General features: G+C 33.9%; 4 protein-coding genes and 1 pseudogene across 5 annotated transcripts; 1 reads left to right on the top strand and 4 right to left on the bottom strand.

Moving 5' to 3' along the window:
* Nucleotides 1-2401: 2401 nt before the first annotated feature.
* LOC108805902 (DEAD-box ATP-dependent RNA helicase 10) lies at nucleotides 2402-5104 on the bottom strand. Its single transcript, XM_018577892.2, has 13 exons — nucleotides 4966-5104; nucleotides 4724-4883; nucleotides 4569-4638; nucleotides 4405-4467; nucleotides 4231-4305; nucleotides 4030-4149; nucleotides 3881-3922; nucleotides 3726-3800; nucleotides 3488-3634; nucleotides 3259-3396; nucleotides 3051-3162; nucleotides 2866-2954; nucleotides 2402-2777 (listed from the first exon to the last, which is right to left on the bottom strand). Exons 1-13 carry the CDS (start codon nucleotides 5102-5104, stop codon nucleotides 2646-2648), a joined length of 1362 nt encoding a protein of 453 aa, XP_018433394.1. The 3' UTR covers nucleotides 2402-2645.
* A 21-nt stretch (nucleotides 5105-5125) lies between these two features.
* Nucleotides 5126-7437, top strand: LOC108805903 (glycine-rich RNA-binding protein 3, mitochondrial-like; annotated as a pseudogene).
* Nucleotides 7438-7652: 215 nt separating this feature from the next.
* Nucleotides 7653-10257, bottom strand: LOC108807115 (histone deacetylase 5). 2 transcript variants are annotated; one of them, XM_018579369.2, is made up of 9 exons: nucleotides 10043-10256; nucleotides 9685-9886; nucleotides 9448-9594; nucleotides 9042-9372; nucleotides 8894-8958; nucleotides 8660-8830; nucleotides 8518-8592; nucleotides 8366-8425; nucleotides 7654-8302 (listed from the first exon to the last, which is right to left on the bottom strand). In XM_018579369.2, exons 1-9 carry the CDS (start codon nucleotides 10192-10194, stop codon nucleotides 7841-7843), a joined length of 1665 nt encoding a protein of 554 aa, XP_018434871.1. In that variant the 5' UTR covers nucleotides 10195-10256; the 3' UTR covers nucleotides 7654-7840. The 2 variants fall into 2 exon arrangements, with proteins under 2 accessions (XP_056844041.1, XP_018434871.1); XM_056988061.1 differs by having other exon boundaries at nucleotides 7653-8302; nucleotides 8660-8958; nucleotides 10043-10257.
* A 193-nt stretch (nucleotides 10258-10450) lies between these two features.
* LOC108807116 (uncharacterized) lies at nucleotides 10451-12730 on the bottom strand. The gene is made up of 5 exons (XM_018579370.2): nucleotides 11965-12730; nucleotides 11752-11875; nucleotides 11181-11411; nucleotides 10980-11104; nucleotides 10451-10906 (listed from the first exon to the last, which is right to left on the bottom strand). Exons 1-5 carry the CDS (start codon nucleotides 12728-12730, stop codon nucleotides 10656-10658), a joined length of 1497 nt encoding a protein of 498 aa, XP_018434872.2. The 3' UTR covers nucleotides 10451-10655.
* Nucleotides 12731-15074: 2344 nt separating this feature from the next.
* LOC130496501 (uncharacterized) lies at nucleotides 15075-16204 on the bottom strand. Its single transcript, XM_056988607.1, has 4 exons — nucleotides 16085-16204; nucleotides 15908-15993; nucleotides 15523-15812; nucleotides 15075-15389 (listed from the first exon to the last, which is right to left on the bottom strand). Exons 2-4 carry the CDS (start codon nucleotides 15946-15948, stop codon nucleotides 15265-15267), a joined length of 456 nt encoding a protein of 151 aa, XP_056844587.1. The 5' UTR covers nucleotides 15949-15993; nucleotides 16085-16204; the 3' UTR covers nucleotides 15075-15264.
* Nucleotides 16205-21557: the final 5353 nt, after the last annotated feature.

The following is a 21557-nucleotide window of genomic DNA, read 5'->3' as shown; positions in this document are numbered from 1 at the left end:
TAAATACAGCAGGCTCATGCTGAGACAGACAACGACATATCCTTGTAAGAGACGAGACCAAAAGGAGTAAAGCCACCAAAACGTAAATTGGGTTACTTAACTACTTTAATAATATGCATACATGCATACCCATATATACATATTTGTATATACATGCTGATGCTGACATAATGACACTGCTCTTCCTTTTTGTATTATATATTGCTGCAAGGGCCGGCCCTGGGCTAAAACCCGTAAAGTTTGGATTTTAGGCATCAAAATATAGATATAATTTAGGGGCGCCAAAAATGTGCAATAAAGTCTTGTAGGCATAGTGGTTTGAGTTCTGCATATGTTGGTTAGTGATTGCAGGTTCGAACCTTATGATTACTTTCTCTTTTGGTAATATCTGAAAAATCCGACTAAATTTGATTCCCTTATTAACAATCTTATTTTCCATTGTTTATATATTTATCAAATGCTATAGCCAGCCATATAAGAACAAAAGACATCAACTAAAAAACCTAATTTCTTTTTCTAAATAGCAGCCATTTACCACATACAATTAATTTTCTTAGAGTTTCAACTAGGCATAGTTTTAATAATTTCTGGATTGTCTTCTTGCATGGTCGATCTTCACAGTTTTATTATCCTACTCATGTATGTGTCTTCTCTTTCTACTTGTTATTTTCAATTTCACCCAAATATTTTTTTTCTTTATCTTAAAAACAAAGATCAAATATGAACTTTTTTTGTTGGGTTTAATTTCGCTGTAGTGCTCTTATTCACTTTTAACTCTTTAAGTAATTGTGAGGTTATTCTAATTTTCAATGAATTTGTAGAAAGTATTGCTGGAAAGAAAATAAGAACTTGAACTCAGCTAAGGTTAACGCAGATAGAAGTTTAAGAATCATTACTTTATCTATTAGATCAATTTGTATTTTCTTACTGCAAAAAACAATGTTGGATTTTTTTTAAAGAACTCTTGTTAGAGGGCAGCAATTCTTTGATTTGCTTTAGGCGCCATGGAACCCAGGACCGGCATCGAGTAAAGTTGTCTCCAGAGTGTGCTGCACATTATAAGAACACTAGTGAAACTACCCGTTTTCTCTCTGTGCTTCACAGCCTTCACTGTTACATTACCAAAACCACTCTATTTATCTCTATTTATCTTCTTATGTGGAGATAAACAATAATATGAAAATCACGGGTTTCATATAAGACAAAAACATATAAAATTTACGGATTTTTTTAACATGTCAAGACAAGGATATGCTTTTATGGATATGGGTTGTAAAGGACCCATAAGGTAGACAAATAGATTAACATATGATTATTTTTGTTGATTTTTTAAGAAAAGAATTTTTAGTTTGAATAAATATTTAATTGGATTCCTTTCTATGTCAGTAACTGAAATAGCTTCTCCGGGGATTTAGAGGAGACAAAAGGGAAGGCATGAACATGCAAAGGAAAGAGAATGAAGTAAGAAAAAGTTATGTATGGAATAGTGAAGTGCATGGTGACCAATAAGCATGGGGGCCTTGAAAATATAAAGCAATCCCATGACCTGAATAGTTCTCAATGCATTTTAAATTCTGATGCAACATGGAACGGCTGAGACTGGCTTTTAATTAGTATTATAAAACATTGATACATATGAACATATGAGTTCATAAATTTTCCAGGCATGTTTTCGAGAAAGGGTTGCCAGGCACTCATTTGCTCCTCGAATATTCCGAATATAGCATCTTTGAAATATTGAACATAGTATAGAACTCAGAGAAGTTAGATGAGTAAGAGTCAGCTATATATCCAAATCGCTCGGTCACAAGCTAGTCGTTTAGAAAACACTCGGACAACTATATGGGCAATAAAATATTTTAGTTTCTTATGGACCAAACATAAGAAAGATGATTGTCTTCACTGTCTGTTTTCTTGATTGACATGAGTGGATTTATCCATCTTTGTGTCTCTCAACAGTTACTTAAAATGTAGGATCAAATGCTACACTATACAGCTATCTTATTATCTTAACTTGTATAAATATAACAAAACTATTGTTAATAAGATACTGTTACTGTATATATAAAAACTGTCAGATTTTGATTCTCAGGCGATCAACAAGAAGATTCTGTCGTTGAAATATGAAGACTACAAGGCCGAGATAGAAACTGCTGATGTTCAGGAGTCTCATGAGAGAGGCGTTATTGTCTTGGTGACTGGATGCTTAACCGGGAATGATATCGTGAGGAAGAAGTTTAGTTCAGACATTTTTCTTGGCTCCAAGACAAGGGTTACTTTGTCTTGAACGATGTGCTTAGGTTCCTTGAGGAGAAAGAGGTGGTGATGAGTCATCATCACTGATGACAACACAACAAGCAACCAACAGGATGTTCAGGCTCTCTTGTGGAACCAGGTACGATGAAACAAAACAACCAGTCTTTTTTTTTTCTTACCACATAGTACTTCATTGTGTCATCTCCAAAGCTACTTGCTCACTGGTTTCTTTACACTTTGTTTGTGATTCTTCAGCAGCAAGGTTTCTGTTTTTGTTTAATAGCACAACTTGAATCTTTAAAAGAAAAGCTAAACAAAAAATACAAAATTACTCGTAGCAAAATTTTGATGAGTATATCTCAGAAAACAACACAAAAGAGAGTATATGTTTATCGTTTGAACTTCTTAGAAGATTTCCTGTCTTTGTTGTGACCTCCCTTGTTACCACCACCCAAGTACCTCTCACTCTCTTCATCATCCTCTCCTCTTCTCTTGTTCCTACCTCCTGACTCTTTCATATTCTACAACAAAGATCGCCACAAAATAAGCAAACAATAGATATGACCTTTTGAATTTAGAACTATGCTCAAGTAAAAAAAAGAATAATACCATTGCTGATAACTTTTTAGCTTCTGCAACTCTCTCCAACAATGACAAGACTTCATCTTCCTCAGCTGGATACTCTGGTAGTTTCTTACCTACATGTAGAGACACATAGTCAAATGACTTTATCTTATAAGAGAACAGAACAAAATAAAATAGACCTTGTAGATTTTTTTTTTTTTGCAACTTACCTATGAGTTTTTCAATTTGTAAGTACCATTCAAGCTCATACTGGTTTACAAGTGATATCCCAACACCAGAACGTCCAGCACGAGCGGTTCTTCCCACTCTATGAATGTAATCCTATATTAACAAAGATGAATGTGTGTTCTCAATATCACTGAGCCATTAGAAACAAGAAAAAAAAAAGGGAATTAAAAAGGGAATTAAGTAAGTCACCTTTGAATTTGTGGGGATGTCATAGTTGATAACCATATCAACAGATGGGATATCAAGCCCTCTACTAGCGACATCAGTGCAGACCAAGATGTTGCATTCCCCTGCTTTGAACTTATTCAATGCTCCTAGTCTCTTTGTCTGTGGAGAATATTTTTTTTTTTAAAAAAAGGAATGAGAAAAAAAGTTTAAGATATCTTTACAAATTTTAAGAGCATTCTCAGCCAATAACCTGAGTCATTTGACCACTGATGGGAATGGCTCTGAAACCAAGGCTCCGAAGCATCAGAGCCATGAAACGAGTACCATCACAAGTCCGGGTGAATATCATTGATGTTGAGTCAGGCATTTCAGTCAGAATGTACACAAGATAGCAGTCCTGTCAAAAACATCCGAAAGCTTTTATTATAGTCAAAGAAGATAATAAAACTCTCTTATGTGTGTTAGCTACTATATATCCATCTATCTACCTTGTATTTAGCAGCAACAAACCGATACTGCTGTTTTAGAGTATCAACTGTGGAGTATTTGGAGGCAGCTTCAATCTGAAGGTAAAACAATAAACATTAAAAAACTGTTATTATACCTTTGAAAAATACTTGATGTTAATTCAGTGATTCTGTACCTTGACAGGATTCCTTAAGCATGCTCTTTGTAGTTTCCGAACCTACAAGGCCAAAAAAACAAGAGTTTAATGAGCTGATCGTTCTCATGACTTCAACTCCATTAGATTAGATTAGAACAACAACATTGTCAATCAAGTAAGGTGCCTACCTTTTTAGTCATAGTTGCTGAAAAGAGATATGTTTTACGGTCACGAGGGATCTCTTCCAGAATCTGGTTAAGAGACTTCTCAAAATCTTCATTCAGCAGTCTATCTGCTTCATCAAGAACCTAGATATACAATAAATATAAATGTCAAGTTAGTACAAAAAAATCGACCAAAAAGGAACAACAAAAGAAGAGAGAGTATACCAAATACTTCAACGTCTTGAGAGAAAAGCCTTTTGTGTCAGACATGTGATCCCAAAGACGACCAGGTGTTGCAACCTATCAAGTGCACATACACTCAAAAAACATAAGACCCTAAGAGTGGAGAAGAAGAAGAAACATAAAAAAACAACTTCAGAAAAAAAAACAAAAACATACAATAACATGAGGCCGTTTCCCAAGAGCAATGGTTTGTTGCATCCTGTCTATACCTCCAACAAGCTGAACCAAAAAAATCAAAGAAACATATTCCCTTTCAGCTAAACCAAACAGCCCGGGTTCGATTCCCAGAGAGTGTATGTTAACACTTTATTAAGACTTACCACAGCACACTTAAGACTTATGTCAGATCCTAAAGCTTCAAACTGCTCAGCAATCTGGATAGCTAACTCTCTGGAGAAAGAACAAACCAAATCCAATAAGAGAAACAAAAGAGACATCAAGTGAATACTTAAAAAGGTAAGAGAAAGAAACAAACCGAGTTGGAGAGAGAACACAAGCGAAGAAAGCAGGATCAGGTCTACGCCCTTTCTTAGGCTCAGCACTATGAACATACTCAAGAAGCGCTTGCAATATAGGCAAAGCGAAGGCTCCGGTTTTGCCAGAACCGGTTTGCGCAAGTCCAATCACATCTTTCCCTGTCAACACAATTATAAAGTTCAAAGCTTTTGTTTTTTTTTTTCAAATGTAAAAAAAAAAAAGACTTCTTTTTTTAATTACCTTCGAGAGCATAAGGAAGAGCTTCGGCTTGAATCTTAGAAGGGTTGTTCCACCCTAACCTTTCGCAAGCTTTCACTAGCTCCTCGCGTACGCCCAGCTCTGCGAACGTCTTCACCACTTCGTCGTTCTCTTCCTCCATTTTTTTCTTTCGATTACTCACCAATAACGTCTCTTCCTTTCCCCTCTCTGGAGCCTCAAATTATCGAACGGTCTTAAAAGAACGATCGAGTTCAGTTCAAAAAGTTTAAAGCTTTAGAAAAAAAATCGAGCAGCGTGGAAGCAAATCGGCGCGGGACGGTGAGTCTAAAGGAGAAAGGGTTTCTGTAATAATAGACTAATTGGGCCTGTTTTATTAGAATTTGGGCTTAATAAAGATATTTTCAAAAGGCCCATGTAGTTGGTCACGTCATGTTCGTTATAGCTACTGGGCTGTCACGTGAAAGAAACGACGAGCCAATGAAAAAGCCGCCATACGTGTGTGATTTTTATCTTTAATTATTAACCTGGATCATTTGCAGCATCTCTCGTTTACTGTTTATACATAGACCCTTGCTCGGAAGTTCGGAACACAAGTAGGGTTTTTAACAGAAGCAAGGATCAAAGAGGTTCTTACTTACACTCAGTCACTGTCGTTTCTTACTCATAAACCCTAAAAGTTTTCACCTTTCGATTATCTTTAGCTGTATTAAATATTCTCTTGCTTTTCATTTTCACTGAATTTGATTTTTTTCTTTTTTTTTACCGACATAACTGCTTTGTGTTTTGGTTTCCGATTCATGAAGAGTGAGACTTTGATTGTCTTAGTTAAGATAGGGCAAATTATGAAATTGGATTGTTTTTCTTGATAGAAAATCAAAGGATAATGATCATATTACTTTACATTAATGATGATGATGAGCCTAATTACGTTTAATTCTCCTATCCTATCCATGTTAGATATCTAAAGGCGATGGCTTTTCTGAGTAAGTTTGGAAACATATTGAAGCAGACGACCAATGCTAATGGTTCTATATCAAGTCCTTCGCTTTTTCAGGCGATAAGGTGCTCTTTATTGGAGGTGAGTCAAGTCTCTTGTGTTAAGCTTTTTATTTCTTTGCTATGTTTCTTCTAACATTACTATTTTGTTTTTTTTTGGTTTGGTTTTTCTAAGGTATTGAATATGGAATGAATGAGGATAGCTTAATAGAAGCTTTCAGCAAATATGGTGAAGTCGTTGAAAGTAATTTAACTGATCTTTTTAGCGTACTCTTCTTGTAAACAGGCACTTGGTTCTTGAGTAGGGTTTTGCTAATGCAGCCTTGTGTGTTTTTGTATACAGCGAGGGTTATTTTGGATCGTGAAACTGGTAGGTCTAGGGGATTTGGATTTGTCACTGATGCAGAGGCGGCCTCTAGTGCTATATATCCAGGCTTTGGATGGCCAGGTAATTAATTCTCTATTGCTTTCTGATCTTTGAATATTTTGGAGGAGTAATAATGTCTGTTGTGAGCTTCTAGGTGTCTGGCTGGGTTAATTTTCATTGATAGTATTCACTTCTCTGACAACTATGTTGGATTGAATTAGTAACATTTTCCCTCTTTGATCTGATGCTTTAATCCTCCTCAGGATCTCCATGGCCGGATTGTTAAAGTGAATTATGCACATGATAGAACAAGTGGTGGTTATGGTGGTGGCAACTATGGAGGCGGTGGTGGTAACTATGGAGGTAATCTTGGCAATTATGGAGGCCGTGATGGTAACTATGGCCATAATCTTGGCAATTAATGGAGACCGTGCTGGTAACTATGGAGGTAATGCTGTCAGCTATGGAGACCGTGGTGGTAACTATGGCCATAATCTCGGCAATTATGGAGGCCGTGATGGTAACTATGGAGGTAATCTTGGCAATTATGGAGGCGGTGGTGCTGGTGGATATGGAGGTGATGAGGCTGATGGTCACGGAGGTGGTGGATATGCTGCAAGCGGTGGCTATAGATCTAACGGCAGCGTTTATGCCGAGGGCTCAACTGCAAATGCAGGTGCTGTTGGTGGTTATAATGGAAGCAGTGGTTATGGTAGTGGCAATACTTACGGTAGCAACAATGGTGCAGTCGCTGGAGACAACCAGTTTGGAGGAAACCCGGCTGGCAACAGCTCTCAGTTCGGTGGTGAAAGTACTCAGTTTGGAGGCATGGAGAAAGCTGAGATGGAGAATGGATCTGTGGGAGATTATGCAGATGACACTGATGTTGCCAAAAGAGCTTGAAGCATCTTTGCACAAAAATGTTGTCAAGACTGTCTTACTCATATTTGCTCAATGACAGTCTTAGGGATTCTATGGCTTTTTTCATAAATGAAACACAATCTGCTTTTGCTATCCTGAAAATAATTTTGTAGCTTGAGATTGTTTCAGTCAGACTCTAATGTGGCCTAAGATTATAGATTTTGTTCTGCTTCTTCCATAAGATTATAGATTGTTTTGTTCTGCTTTGTTTTCTCAGCAGTCTGTTTTATCAGTTGCTTCTCCACTTCTCACTGCTTTCATCATCTTGTTCTTCCAAACTAATAAAATCTAGCAGCTCCTGCTTCATCTCAGAACCGTCTCTGCAGACCTCCAATCACATCAGAGAGTCTTGTCTCAGTATTGGAGGTGTTCATGTTGATATTAATTATAGATTCTGAATTCTCAGCTGCCTTTGCAATAATCAATGAGTTTTTCAATCTTCTAAATCTGATTTTTTTATCTTCTCGGGAGGGAAAATGAGAGAAACTTAAACGATATTGTACTACAACCAATGGTCTAGTGTAGACTTGTTGTGGAGACACTAAACCTCAAAAAGAAGTAAACATCATTTGGTTACAGAAAGAGCATGTGGGTTACAATGAAACTCCAACTCTATTTGACTTTCTTGGCCTTCTTGCGGTTCAAGTTAAGATCGATTTGGACCTCCCTCAGCTCGCTGCGAACTTTCGCCAGCTGCTCAGCGGCCTCCTTCACCTCAGCTGCATATCTGTCTCGTGAGATTCGAAGGCGCAACTTATCGCTGGCCTCCTTCTGCAGTTCCCCCTCCAGCAACTTCTTCTCTTCGCTGGACTTCTTGAAAAGCTCACGGTGAAAGTCTAAGTCGATCTTGGCCTCTCTCAGTTCGCTGGAAACTTGCGTCAGTTGCTCGGAAGCCTCCTTTGCCTCCGCTGCATATCTGTCTAGGGAGACTTGAAGGCGCAACTTATCGCTGGCCTCACCCTGCAGTTCGGCCACTTTGGTCTGTAGTGCCTCCTTTTCTTCCAAGGCCACCTCGAAGGAAGAGCACAAGCTCAATGCTAGCTGCTTACCACGGACGAACCCTTTCTCCCACATCTAATAAACTCAAGTCAGTCGAGGATAGAGGTTAACGGGAGAACGAGAGAAGAAGCAGCTTACATCCCTTAAGGCATCTTGACGTTCACGGTGAAGGCGCGGTAGGAGTTCATCAAGGTTTGGCTATAGAGAAAAATGTAAGTTCAAGCAGAAGCAACGAGTCAAGAAAGTAGAGCAAAGAAGAAATGAAAATGGCAATGGGAGAGGTTCTTAACTGGAAAAGGAGGTTGCGCCTTCCACTGTATTTCATCTGCAAGTGAAGGCCAATATGGGGATAGCCTCTTGCGTACCTAAATCCCATATGAGTCTTAGCAACTAGTAACATATGCACTAAAGAAGATATAGAGAGAGCCATACCGCTTCTATGAGAGGACGCGTAGAGTCCATTGTGTGTTCTTCAATGGAACATTCAACTGGTCTGTCTTCAAGCAAACCTACGACACACACCAGTGAAGACTCTGCAACTATGTCAAGTCTGTACCCTCCCTCTAACGCCATCACAATCTTTCCTTGTGCAAACTCCTTCAGCTGAGAAAAATATTGAAGATCAGGGCTACAGAACCAGACAAACCAATCAGTAGCAGTACAAACCTTCTCCAACATAACTGAATAACCATATGGTGTAACTGAACAACCACCAAGCGGATCACCAATAGCTGTTTTAGGAGGAAGTTGAAAAGGTTAAACACATCTTAAGATGATATTGTCTTGCCCAAAAGGAAAATGCTTAAATAAATACCTGCATCAAATCCAGCTGAAATCAAAATAATATCAGGTTTAAACTCTTTGGCCACAGGAATCAAGATATGGTCCCATACAGCAAGATAATCTGCATCTCCACATCTTCCTTCCTCCAAATCCCATGGAACGTTTATGTTAAACCCTTCACCTGGACCTTCCCCAACCTTGTCATAATCTCCATCATCCCCCTTTGGATAGAAGCTTCCACCATCATGCCTATGAACAGAGAAGACTAGTACACGAGGGTCTTTCCAGAACATCTTCTGTGTACCGTTTCCGTGATGAACGTCCCAATCAACAATCAGAATCTTTTTGATACCTAGATCTGGCTGCATTCAAGAGAGAAAGCAAAAGAGCTTCAAAACTAAGTAAGAGGAAATAATAACATCACAAAAAGTTAATACTCTTTGGTTAAGTAAATAGCTGGCAGCAACAGCGACATTGTTGAACAGACAGAACCCCATGGCCTCATCTTCCTCAGCATGGTGCCCTGGTGGCCTCACAATAGCAAAGCCACTATCTAACTCTCCTTCTGCAACTTTCTCTGCCACCTGTTAAGTTTGTAAAGGACCGAATCATTTTTAAACATTTTTTCTATCCTCCAATGTAAAAGAGAGACAACAAGTCATCTAGTATTTTACCTCTACAACAGATCCAGCTGCAATATAGGCGGCTTCAGATGAGCCTCCATTAAGATATATTGAATCCAACCGTGAAGCAATCTTGTTTCTTCGAGAACTTTTCTTCTTTGTGCTTAAACCCTTGACTAAATTAACATGCTCTTTTGTGTGAACCAGTTCAAGATGCTTATCCTCCGCTTTGCTACCACCAAGAACCACACACCTACAATAAAGGAAAAGCCAAAAACTTCACAGCAAACCTGACTAAAGAGAATCAGAAAGTACACAACTTTGACTAGATTTCAGCCAAAAACATACACTAGGGGCCAAAACAAACAACTAACAGAAAAAGCAGCAAAGAGAGAAGAAAAGGAGGAACCTTTGAGCGAGACCACTGCGCTGAAGCATCTCCCAGATAGCTTTGATGCGATTAGGACACTCTGGATGATCCTCACCGTCAGGTGTGTCGTGTTTACACATCCTCTCGTCGTATAAAAGACCTACCTTTCTCTTTCTTGATTCGCCGGCCATCGTCAGAACAGGGAGGTGTGCAGAGGCTTAAAGATGACAGGAAGCTGAAGGGTCTGTCTACTCATGTCCGAAGCTTCTTAAAGACTTCTCTGTATTTTCAATTTGTTTTTTTTTCTCGTTTTGGAGGGAAAGTGAGAAACCTAGCTTGTTAACCAATTAAAATCCGCCACGTCACCTTTTACCAAGACCAATTACATAATCTAGACCAAATTAGCCGGTTGAACCGAATCAATAGAACCGGTTAAATCAATGATGCTCTTTACGATCTCTGGTTAAGTTTGGTTACAACACTTTAATATTTGCTTCACAAAAAAGAAGAGTCTGTGGTGACAACAAACACTCAAAAGATCTGTCAAAATTTCTCTCTATAAGAGGTCAAATTGCTAAACCGAGATATGTACCTCTACTATCTAAGCTAGCTGTCTCACTGTGACTATACTTCAAAGCTGAAAGATGGTTATCTAGCTGCAAGACGGTCTTTCTCCAGATGATCCATAAGGCCTTGAGGAGGGTGGTGTCCATATCTTCCCAAGTAAGCTCGAGGGAGTGATTTGTGATTCTGCAATTGGCTGGTCTTGAGGGTCTATGTCCATGTCAACAACACTACTATCATCTTGATTACAAGTTCCTGGAACATGTGCTCGTAAATTTTTGTTATGGAGAAAGAAACCCCAAAGATAGTTTTCTGTTTTAGTCTGCTTCTTGATGAAAACTGCATAACACAACACATATGTTTAACTCTTGAGGCCATTGAGAAGCTATGGACAAAAAATAGGCATACATACACTGGGAGGTCTTGTCCAATAGTTTTGAGGAGAATATCAACAACTCTGTGCCGTTCACACTAGCTTTGATCATGGCTTTGCGAGTCGCCATGGCCTCAAACAGATGAGCATGTTCCCTTTTAGACCTAAGAAAGAATGTGTGGGATAAGTTTTCTGATTAACAGTGATAGAACAAGAAGAAGAATTTTGAGTAGTAGTAACCTTTCTGTTTCCTTGTCATCTGAGAAAAAGTAGAGTTGCACATCTGAGAGCCTTGGGATTCTGCCAAACACATTATTCAGAATATGGCCTGTGGGAACCACTTCCACCTCGAGAAATATAGGCATCGCCATTGAAAGTCTCAGTGCTTTCCTGCTTATATAGGACGATGGATTAGCCCGAAACTGGCAGTCAAACTCAGGAAAAAGCGTGGCGGAATCCACAATGCGTCCCCTGGTAACAGTGGTTGAAAGAAACAAGTTCCATTATATAACAGCAAAGCTAGTAACTTGGGAGGGTATAAAAGATCCTAGTTCACTAAAGAATCTAAAATGGTCACAGACAACAAACAATATTGGCATCATGAATCTTATTATGATCTTGTTCAAGCTTCTACATCTTATTATGATCTTGTTCAAGTTTCAACAATATAGCATATGCCTAATGTGAGAAAAGATATAACGTTCTTGTGGATACTGTAAGGGTAATGGCAACAATTTAGCAAGTGATCTGACTGACAATTCTAACTAAACACATGTGCAGTTCAAAAGACAATTGTGAAGAAGTAACTCACTTCCAAGTAGGGAGCAAAGCTGGTCGATACAGAAGTAGCTCTGAAATCCTTTCTTCAGAAGTTGATCGACATGTCTCCTTGGAACCATGATCTTTGGCTTTGTCACTTACTTCCACAACTGTCTCTAGAACAACCAAGAAAATGCAATAACAAGTTTATTTTATTTGGCATTCAAAAAAAAAGAGAAGAGAAGAAGAAGAAGCAAAGTCTCACCTTCTATTGTATGCGTCATTGCATCAGTAGTAGCTCGTCTTTGAACTCTTGAAGGAATCTGCAAAGAACTTGGACTAGGAGGAAGCTCCACTCTTGAAGGAATCTGCAAAGCACTTGGACTAGGAGGAAGCTCAACCTCCCTAGGTTGATGGAGACTTCTTGGATTGGATCTCTTTCTCACTGTTGTTGTATCCATACTCGAAGCAGCTCGAAGACCACAAACAATTTCTTTTCTGAGACATGGTGCAGGACGAGCCGGGACAGGTTCTGGTGGTTTAGAAGTTTGACGAGGTGGGACAGGTCTTGGTGGTTTAAAATTTGGACGAGCCGGGACATTTCTTGGTGCTTCAAAAGTAGCACGAGCAGGCTTAGGTCTTTGTGATTCAAAAGTTGCAGGAACAGGCTTAGGTCTTGATGATTCGAAAGGTGGACGAACAGGCTCACGTCTTGATGATTCGAAAGTTGCACGAGAAGGCTGACGTCTTTGTGATCCAAAAGTTGCAGGAACAGGCTTAAGTCTTGATTCAAAACTTGGACGAGAATACTTATAAGGTCTTGATGATTCAGAAGGTGGAGGAGGGAACCGCACTTGACTGACACCAGAATGTAGTTTTATAGCTTCCTCTGGTGCGATGGGCTTCACCTTGGAAGGTCTAGGTACTGGATTCCCTCTAGCAACTGGGTTTGAAGATTCAACCCGCAGTTTACTCCTCCCAGGGACTACTTTGATCGAATCTGACGGCAGTTTGCTTTGACCAGGACTCATTGCTTAGAAAACTAGCAACCTGCCACAAAACAAAAAAGAAAAAACTAAACCCCAACTCAAAAGCTAGTCAAAACCAAGAATCAAGAGAGTTATAATCGTTGCTAAAACATCAGACACAAGAGTTGGGCGAATCTGATTCAGAAACCTTCTATTTAATGAACCCATGTCACAAAATCTTACATTTCCACCAAACCCTATGTACCAAAAGAAGAGCTAATCAGAGAACAGTCGAAACCCAAACCCTAGAATCTAATTCAATAAGATAGTTATAATCGTCCTGCTACTACGAGACTCAACTCTAAAGAGGTCACGGCAGAGACAAAAGTTAAAACTAAGTAAGGAGTCTCTGCACAGGGTGAATCAGAGAAGACAAGAAACCAAAACCCTAGCTTTCAAAGGGGGTTATAAACTTCTATTAGCCAACACTAACTTTATGAACCACCACCCATGTGTCACAAATGAGAACTTGGAATAATAAAAATCAAACCTTTCCACAAAACCAATTATAGAATCTATGCACAGGGTGAAGAATCAGAGAAGACAAACAAACCAGTAGGGTCTAAAACCCTAGTTTTGAAAGGCTGAGTTTTGGTTCTTTCTTTGAGTTAAAGAAAAAACAATGTAGTTAAAAAAAGAGAAAGGCAGAGAAAACGAAAAGGGGTCTCACCAAGTCGACGCCTTTTCTCCTTTATCTTCACTGCTTTAACCTGATTAGGGTTCAGAAAAGTACCTAACAAAACCCTAAACGAAGCACACATTGTTAGATTACGGAAATGCAGATACAGAGGAGTAAACAGAATCAGCAACTTTCTCTTTGTTTCAGAAGAAAAAGTAAAAAAAATCGCATCTTTAGCTTGCTGTTGCTTGCGTTGTACGGAATAGAAAGAGAAGAAAATGATTAAACAAACAAAACAAAGCTCAGAGAAAAATCAATACAGAGTAACGGCAAAGATTGAGACTTTATATACCAAAACGATTCAGATTCATACCGTGAAACTCGGAAGCGAATGGAGAGAGTGTTCAATGTTGAAAAAGGGAACAGAAAATGTAGAGAGAGAGAGAGAGAGTGGACTGGTGCGGAGGTGGGGAGGTAGTGTAGTGAGAGAGAGGGGGAAACAGAGAAGACGACAATATATTAAAGAAATAATAAATTGCATTATAGTCCTTATCTTTTATTTAAGTAAAACAAACACCCTCATATTATGTAAATATTAAATACTGCTCGGGCTTTTCTTAAGTTTGCCTAAAAGCCCACCCAGGTAATGCTGTAGATTTTTCCTCATCAACAAGTTGTTTAGTTACTGGGGGCTGGAAAATCAAGAAAATTGGTATTTAATTGAAGAAATGGCCATAAACTTTTAATAATTGCAAATTGATACAAAAGATAAGATTAAGTAATCGTCTCTAATAAAGAATGAAATACATCAAACTTTTTATATGTCAATAAATTTTGACTATTCATATAATTGAACTGTCTTTCTATTTTTTCGAGTTAAACCATTATTTTCAATCAAAAAACACAAAGTCAAATAGAAATTACGGAAACAAATTCTTACATGAGCACATTGATTAAACTTTTTTCTTATATAAATAGAGTCATATAAGCTATTAAATATGATATTACTCTTTTATTTCAACATATTTTATGGTTTATACTTAATCCGCAAAATGTCTATTTTATTCTATTTGTTTGTAATTTTTTACATTTTAACTTCTAATCCTCAAAATGGTGAAAACTTTCAAAACTAACAATATTTTAATTTACATATGAAATGTAACTCATATAAATTTTCTATTAAATAAATAATTTCCTCTGTTTTTGATAGATGATGTTGTAAAGAATTTTTATTCGAAATTAGATGACATTTTTAGTTTTCAATGTAATATTAATAAACTTTGTGTTACATGACTCTTTAAATTACATAATTTTTAATTGGTTAAACTATGATTAATAGATAGTCAATCATATTTTGTTTAGAAATATATCAACTATATATTTTCTTAATCAGTGTATACAATTCCAAAACTCAGATGTAGTTTTTAGTTTGGTTAGTTAACTCAAACAATGAAAAAACAGAGGGATATTAAAATTACAAATGGAGTTTTTTTAGTATTGTGTGTTACTAACTGGTCCCCTCAATCCTGGACAAAGGCAGACGCAGGTTACTATATTTGGTAACATCGATTGATGCGTCAATATGTAGTCATGAAAGCAGCTGTATCATCTTTTTTGTAACAAAACAACTTTAAAATCTTTAGTCTTTTTTTCACCAGTCATTGCTTCACAGAGTATAGGACACACAGGGAGGTAATTAACGAAGATAATAATCAAAGAAGTGTTAGTCTCAATTTTAGAAAGTAACTTGTGATCCAAGGAACAAAAGAACTACATTGTATCACAGTCAAATGGATGAAATATGCTACACACAAGAGGTCACGACCTATGTACATGTACTGATCGTTTGTTTATATACCTATCAATTGAAGCGTTTCTTGATTTACACTTTGGTGAGGCACTCTAGTTAAAGAAGAGATCAGAGAGTGATGTGTTTTCCCATCAACTGAAACGTCTTGCGTTTTTTAGGAAATGTCTGAGCTGGTTGATGCTGTTGCTCGTTGTCCTGAGATGAGTCATTGAGTATCGAGGAAGTTTCTTTAGCTGCATAAACAAAATTGGAACCTCATTAATTAACACTCCTTCAAGCACTTTCAACAGGCTAATCAGAGGCAAGTAGTTAGCAATAGTAAGCCACTAAAAAATGTAAGAGAGAAAGAGAGATGAGTTTCATCACCTAGTGGACTTGTGTGTGGCTGCAAAGGAAGATGAATCACTGATCCGACGTTTGCAGAGATTTCAGAACCTACAACTTCTTCTATCTCATTACTTCGTAACATGGTAGTTTCATGATCATCATCTACTCCGGAACTGTGAGAGATCTTTGGATCTAAGGACCGAGTGGTTTCTGAATCCATTTGATTCTCAGTAACACCAGATATGAGCAATACGCGAGATGATGAAAACCGGCACGCTTCACATATCCAAATGAGAGGGACAGATGGTAAAAACACCCTTGCGCAGTAACTGAAACACAAAACAAAACAGAACAGAACAGCCATGAAACAATCAGAACATCCTTGACTTGCAACAGTAAAAGTAAAAGATGACCAAGATCTTACGTATGCTCGTGAGTATCTCTGCACTTGAAACATATCATCATCAAACCAGGTTTGACTACACTTCCACATATCTCACAAGCCTCCTCCTATGTATGGTGCAACACAATCATATTAGCAAATTCATCAGTTGAAAGCAAAGAAAGAAAGAACGCATGCACAACTCTCATAATCAACAACCTTAACGAGTCGTGAAACAATTCAAGAAGAGGCGTGAGAATCAAGATAACACTTAAACGTAAACCAAACAAGTCCAAGAATCACCAAACCAACATTAACAACTGCGAGTAGTGATAAGATTGGCAGTTACCATAAGAAACTTGTGATTTACTCTCGATTCTTGCCTCCTTTTCTTTGAGGAAAGCGACGAACTCTCACGTTGATAATCGTTTCTGATTCTCCTTTTCATCTGTTCTTGATCTAAAGGTCTTCACTGGTGTCGCCTTAACGTTGTTCCGGTGTGGAAGATGCTTATAGAGAGATACAAATAGTCCTAAAACGTAAATCTTGATTTCGTCATATAAAGACCATGTCAAATAAATTTTAAAAAATGATGGGATTCTTCTTAAATCTTGAATTCGTTACCTCATCTATTCTATTAATTCTTCAACATGTCCAGTTGATAAAAGTTCTGTCCACTTTTTAAAATTTTATTATAACTGCATCATTAACATTAACTAATTATAACTGCATCCAAAATCGTAACCACCTTGATTTTTTTTTAAGAAAACGTAACCACTTCTAAACGGTTTATAAATGACTAAACATACAGATTATTAATGTATCCAAGAAGTGGTGTCCAACAAACGTATAACCACCTTTAACTTATTTCATCAATCTGACAAATACATGAATTTAAAAATAATAATTTAAATTTTAAATCATGTATAAATTTTTAATATAAATATATTTTTATAACTTTAACTTGAGAACATATGGGAGTTATAAAAAATATATATATATATATATATATATATATATATATATATTTTTATAATAATTAAATTAAATTAAATTAATAGAATCTAGATTTTATTTGGACATGTTGAATAAAATATAATACCTTAGGTGCAGTTCTATTAATTCTAGAACTGTGAATCTATCAATATTTCCAATTGATATGGGGTTATGTCCACTTTTTAATTTTTATAACTGCCACTAAATACATCTTTAATATACCTTTTTTATTAATATAATTGCCAAATCACGTAACTGACTATTAATCACGTAACGGCCCAAAAGGGCATATGATTCAATATGATTTGATATTGTATTTTTTGTGAATGCCCATTACTGCATAATTATATTTCTTAATTTCTTAATCATGGTCATTAATCACGTAACTGGCTAAAAAGATATTATACAAAGATTATAATTATTAAAGCCTCTTATAAATCATTTTAAAAAGATATTATACAAATTAAAAACAAAATTAATTAAAAACACAAATATAAAAATTAAACTTTTAAAAGATGTAAAACAAAAAATTTACCCGCGTCAAAATCTATTCTATTAATTATCATGTATGACCAATTAATAAAAGGTCCTTTAGAGCATTGTTAACCGTTCGTAACTTCCCTCGGCATATGAAACGATAATTTGGGCTTCGAATATTGTTAACCGTTCGTAACTTCCATATATTCCTGTTTTTATGTTCAAATAAAAAAAAACAAATAATTTGGACTGAATATTGACAAAAAGACGAAGCCTTACCATATGATACATGTACATACTTACAAAACTTATCTATTCTATTAAATTCATATCATACAGAATATGATTATACAAACACACAAACATAAAAATTATGTTTCTTTAAAAAATAAAATTTAAACTAAAACTAAACAACTAAAATTAAAATTAAAAATTATTATCATGATCCGATATTCTACAGATTTTAGTTTAACGGGTTTTAAATAGATTTCTACATTTGGACCCGCCTTTTTATATTTTTTAGTTTTATATTCTTTTAGAAATTTAATTTTTATATTTATATGTTTTAGTCATGTTTGTGTTTTCATTGTATAACATTTCTCTTAAATAATTAATAGGAGGTTTTAATCATTGTATTAAAATAGTTTTACCATACATATATCAATATGTTATGTTTCTATTTTAATAGTATTGACTAGATTCAGATTCGCCTTTAAAAGAGCTGGTATATTTTTTGTTTTACATATTTTAGAAATTTAATTTTTATATTTATGTTTTTAATCATATTTATATTTTTCTTTGTATAATATTTCTTTTAAATAATTAATAAGAGGTTTTAATAATTATCGTAAAATAATTTGACCACACATATATCAATAGGTCATATTCCTGTTTTAGTATATTGATATTATATAATGAAAAAACGTAAATAAAAACATAAATATAAAAAATTAAATTTATAAAAAATGTAAAAAAAATAATATACCCGCCCTTAGTTCTAAGGGCAGGTCAAAATCTAGTGAATTGTTAATTCCGTATTTTAGGCTTACTACATTTCCAGAATCAGTGTTGTGATGTTGTTAATCGTCAAAATAAATTTATCTAAATTTCACATTTCATCATATACATGACCATGTTAAGTAAATAAAAATGTTTCCTCTAATCGTTAATTGCGTATTTTTAAACTTGTTTAGTTATTAACTTATCTAAATTTTACGTTTTTTAGAATTAGATAAATTTAAATAAATTATCTAAATTTCACATTTTCAAAACCAATGTTAAACGTTCGGTAGATACTGTCAATTTGTTACACATTGACTCATGAGGCGTGTAGTATCCGCGATCCGCTTCTCTTAAACGAATATATACATCTATGATTTGTTTTGATATGAAAAATATTTCCAGATAACCAGAGCTCTTTAAAATATTCATGGATTATTCGGTTCGATCCGTCAATTATATTAACAAAATTGAAAAATAAAATAAAAATATCTAACATTAAATTAATTTTTAATAAAATATCAATTATAAATGAAAATAATAATATAATACTAGCAAACTAACATTTTAACATAAATTGTAAATAAATATTTAATATTAATAAACCTAATAAGAAATTTTTATGTTAAAACTTGACTCAATATAAAAATTAAATTGGATATACATAACCAAAACTAAAAATTTGAAAAAAAAAACTTAAAATAAATAATTAACTAAATTATATCAACAACTTAAAATAAAAAATAACTAAATTAAAATATGTATAAATATAACAGTTTGTATATACAATTACATTATATATCTATAAATATACGGATCAAATATATATGCGGATTTCCAATGATTTGCTTTGATTTTACGGATATCAGATTTTATTATTTACTTTTAGAAATGTATAAGAGAAATGTATTAAATATTTTAACGAGAAAGATATTAAATATTTTTCTCTTAGTTCTCAACATATGTTATGGCTTATACTTAATTCCCGATTGTCCCATTTTGTCTCCTATTTGTTTGTATTTTTGGCATTTTAAATTTTAATCCTCAAAAGGTGAAAATTTTCAAATCTATCAATATTGTAATTTTATATTATGTAATTTTTTATAGAAATTTTTGATTACATAAATATGTAAAATTTTCGGTATCAAAAAGACGATTTGTTTCTCAATTATATTTCATAAGTCGTATGATGTAATAGTTTCAAATCACTATCAATAAAATTAAATGTTAAGAATATATAAAATTTGAAATGAAGTTCTTTTAATATTGGGTCCACCAGTATATTTCATATGTCATATATATTATGTGATTATGTAATATATTTCACATCATAATTAATAAAATATAATGTTAAAAATATGTGCATTTTGAAATAGAATTCTTTTAATATTTGTTTTACCAATTTACATTACTATATTTGGTATTGATTGTTCTATTTGGATTTAATTTCTTAAGCTATCTAAGTTTGAATAATATAATGGCCTTATAATGTTTTAAACTCTATCATCAATACTATTAAAACATGAGCAATATTTATTGACTACTTTTTGGACTATCAAAAAAAGTCTAGGTTGGTTCTATTATTTCTCTTTATATATTCATATATATAATTTAATTATCTTCCCTATTACTTCTGTTCATATATTCATATATCTAATTTAATTGCAATTAAATATACACCATGCCTAAAATTAAGGAACTAACTAACTAATCTATTTTTTTAAACTAATTAATTTAATTTATATAAATACAAAATTTCAATAAAAATAAATTATATTTTATTTATTAATGTAATAAATAATTATATATGTCTATTAATTCGTTTATATACAACTATATATTAATCCAAATGCAAAAAAACAATTTCTTCAAAATCCTCACTAAATACATAAAAATATAATTCTTATTAAATTAGATATACATATATATATAATATATATATATATATATATATATATATATATATATATATATATATATGTGATAAAAAAATGTTAATAGTTCGATACTATTAATATTTAAAACACAACGAAACATGTTACTTGATATTTTTATGAATATATTTTTACGGGTTATTCAAACACATATAATATATTTATCAAATATTAACTAATTCAACAAATATATTAACACAATTATATCATAAAATATTACATTAACATAAATTGATGCAGGAGAGTATGAATCAATGGTTTAATTAGTTGTAAAACATAATTATATGTTATATATATATATATATATATATATATATATATAAAGATTAAAAATACTAAATATTTACATTTCTAATGCAAATAATGAAATTAAATTAAAATTTAAAATAAGTCATAAACAAAACATCAAAAAATCTAATAACATTTGAATAACAAAAGTAAACTAACTAAATAAAAAAAAAATTATATTTACAAACATAAACCATTAAATTGTAATAAACATATACAAATTATTGATGCTCAAATATATTTCTTTTTTAGTATGCATCCTTTTGAATATTGATCTATTACCCTTATAACAAGATGTAAATTTAATTTGATTTATAATAATTTAAGTCAAACCGAATTTCATATTGGATCATCTATCATTTCAACGGTAGCCAGATTCCGGGTTTTAGTTGTTTTTACGGGTTTTATAGGATTTTTAAATAATATTTTTTTTTGAAAACTAAACCGAACTACATACGAGACCACACAATTTGTCAATTTAACTGCGGGTCAGGTCGGATTTTAAAATACTCAATATAATGTTTCATTTATAAATCTAAATGTATAAGAATACATATTTTAATTAAATTTTGAAATGTTTTGAAAATAATCTCACGCTTTCAAAATTTAGCAGCATCTTATGTGTTTTACAAGTTATATCCTAAAAACCAGTATAAATCTTCAGTTTACGAGTTATATTATAAACTGAAAATCTTTAAGTATTATTAATGTCTAATGTGGATAAGAAAATTAAATTTTAAATATAAAATAATCTAAATATAAAACATAATATTATAATAGATAATTGATAACAGAAATAAACTAATGCCAAATCACAACAGTTAACTTTATTAATAGATTCATGATCTACAAGATATTATAATCTTATTTTTAAAAAATAAAAAGTCTAACTTCCAAATTAGAATACAAAGAGATTCTAATAATACAACTAAAAATCATATGCGTTAATAATTAAAAAATACGTATTGGTGCAACCGGTTTTGAGTTATACCGGATTA

Source organism: Raphanus sativus, chromosome 6 (genome assembly GCF_000801105.2).
Source record: "Raphanus sativus cultivar WK10039 chromosome 6, ASM80110v3, whole genome shotgun sequence".
In the NCBI taxonomy this organism is placed as follows: Eukaryota; Viridiplantae; Streptophyta; class Magnoliopsida; order Brassicales; family Brassicaceae; genus Raphanus; species Raphanus sativus.
The sequence above is the reverse complement of the archived record's forward strand: the minus strand, read 5'-3'. Positions and strand labels throughout refer to the sequence as shown.

Coding starts and splice junctions, on each gene's coding strand:
- LOC108807116 (XM_018579370.2), bottom strand. CDS start 12,730: ATGAGTCCTGGTCAAAGCAAACTGCCGTCAGATTCGATCAAAGTAGTC. Junction 11,412..11,751: donor GCTTTGCTCCCTACTTGGAA/GTGAGTTACTTC, acceptor CACTGTTACCAG/GGGACGCATTGTGGATTCCG. Junction 10,907..10,979: donor ATTGGACAAGACCTCCCAGT/GTATGTATGCCT, acceptor TGTGTTATGCAG/TTTTCATCAAGAAGCAGACT.
- LOC108807115 (XM_056988061.1), bottom strand. CDS start 10,194: ATGGCCGGCGAATCAAGAAAGAGAAAGGTAGGTCTTTTATACGACGAG. Junction 9,595..9,684: donor CAGCTGGATCTGTTGTAGAG/GTAAAATACTAG, acceptor CAAACTTAACAG/GTGGCAGAGAAAGTTGCAGA. Junction 8,303..8,365: donor GTCAAGATGCCTTAAGGGAT/GTAAGCTGCTTC, acceptor TGAGTTTATTAG/ATGTGGGAGAAAGGGTTCGT.
- LOC108805902 (XM_018577892.2), bottom strand. CDS start 5,104: ATGGAGGAAGAGAACGACGAAGTGGTGAAGACGTTCGCAGAGCTGGGC. Junction 4,468..4,568: donor TAAGTCTTAAGTGTGCTGTG/GTAAGTCTTAAT, acceptor TTTTTGGTTCAG/CTTGTTGGAGGTATAGACAG. Junction 4,150..4,230: donor TCAAGACGTTGAAGTATTTG/GTATACTCTCTC, acceptor TTGTATATCTAG/GTTCTTGATGAAGCAGATAG.
- LOC130496501 (XM_056988607.1), bottom strand. CDS start 15,948: ATGATGATATGTTTCAAGTGCAGAGATACTCACGAGCATAC. Junction 15,813..15,907: donor AGAGATACTCACGAGCATAC/GTAAGATCTTGG, acceptor TTTGTGTTTCAG/TTACTGCGCAAGGGTGTTTT. Junction 15,390..15,522: donor GCCACACACAAGTCCACTAG/GTGATGAAACTC, acceptor TTGTTTATGCAG/CTAAAGAAACTTCCTCGATA.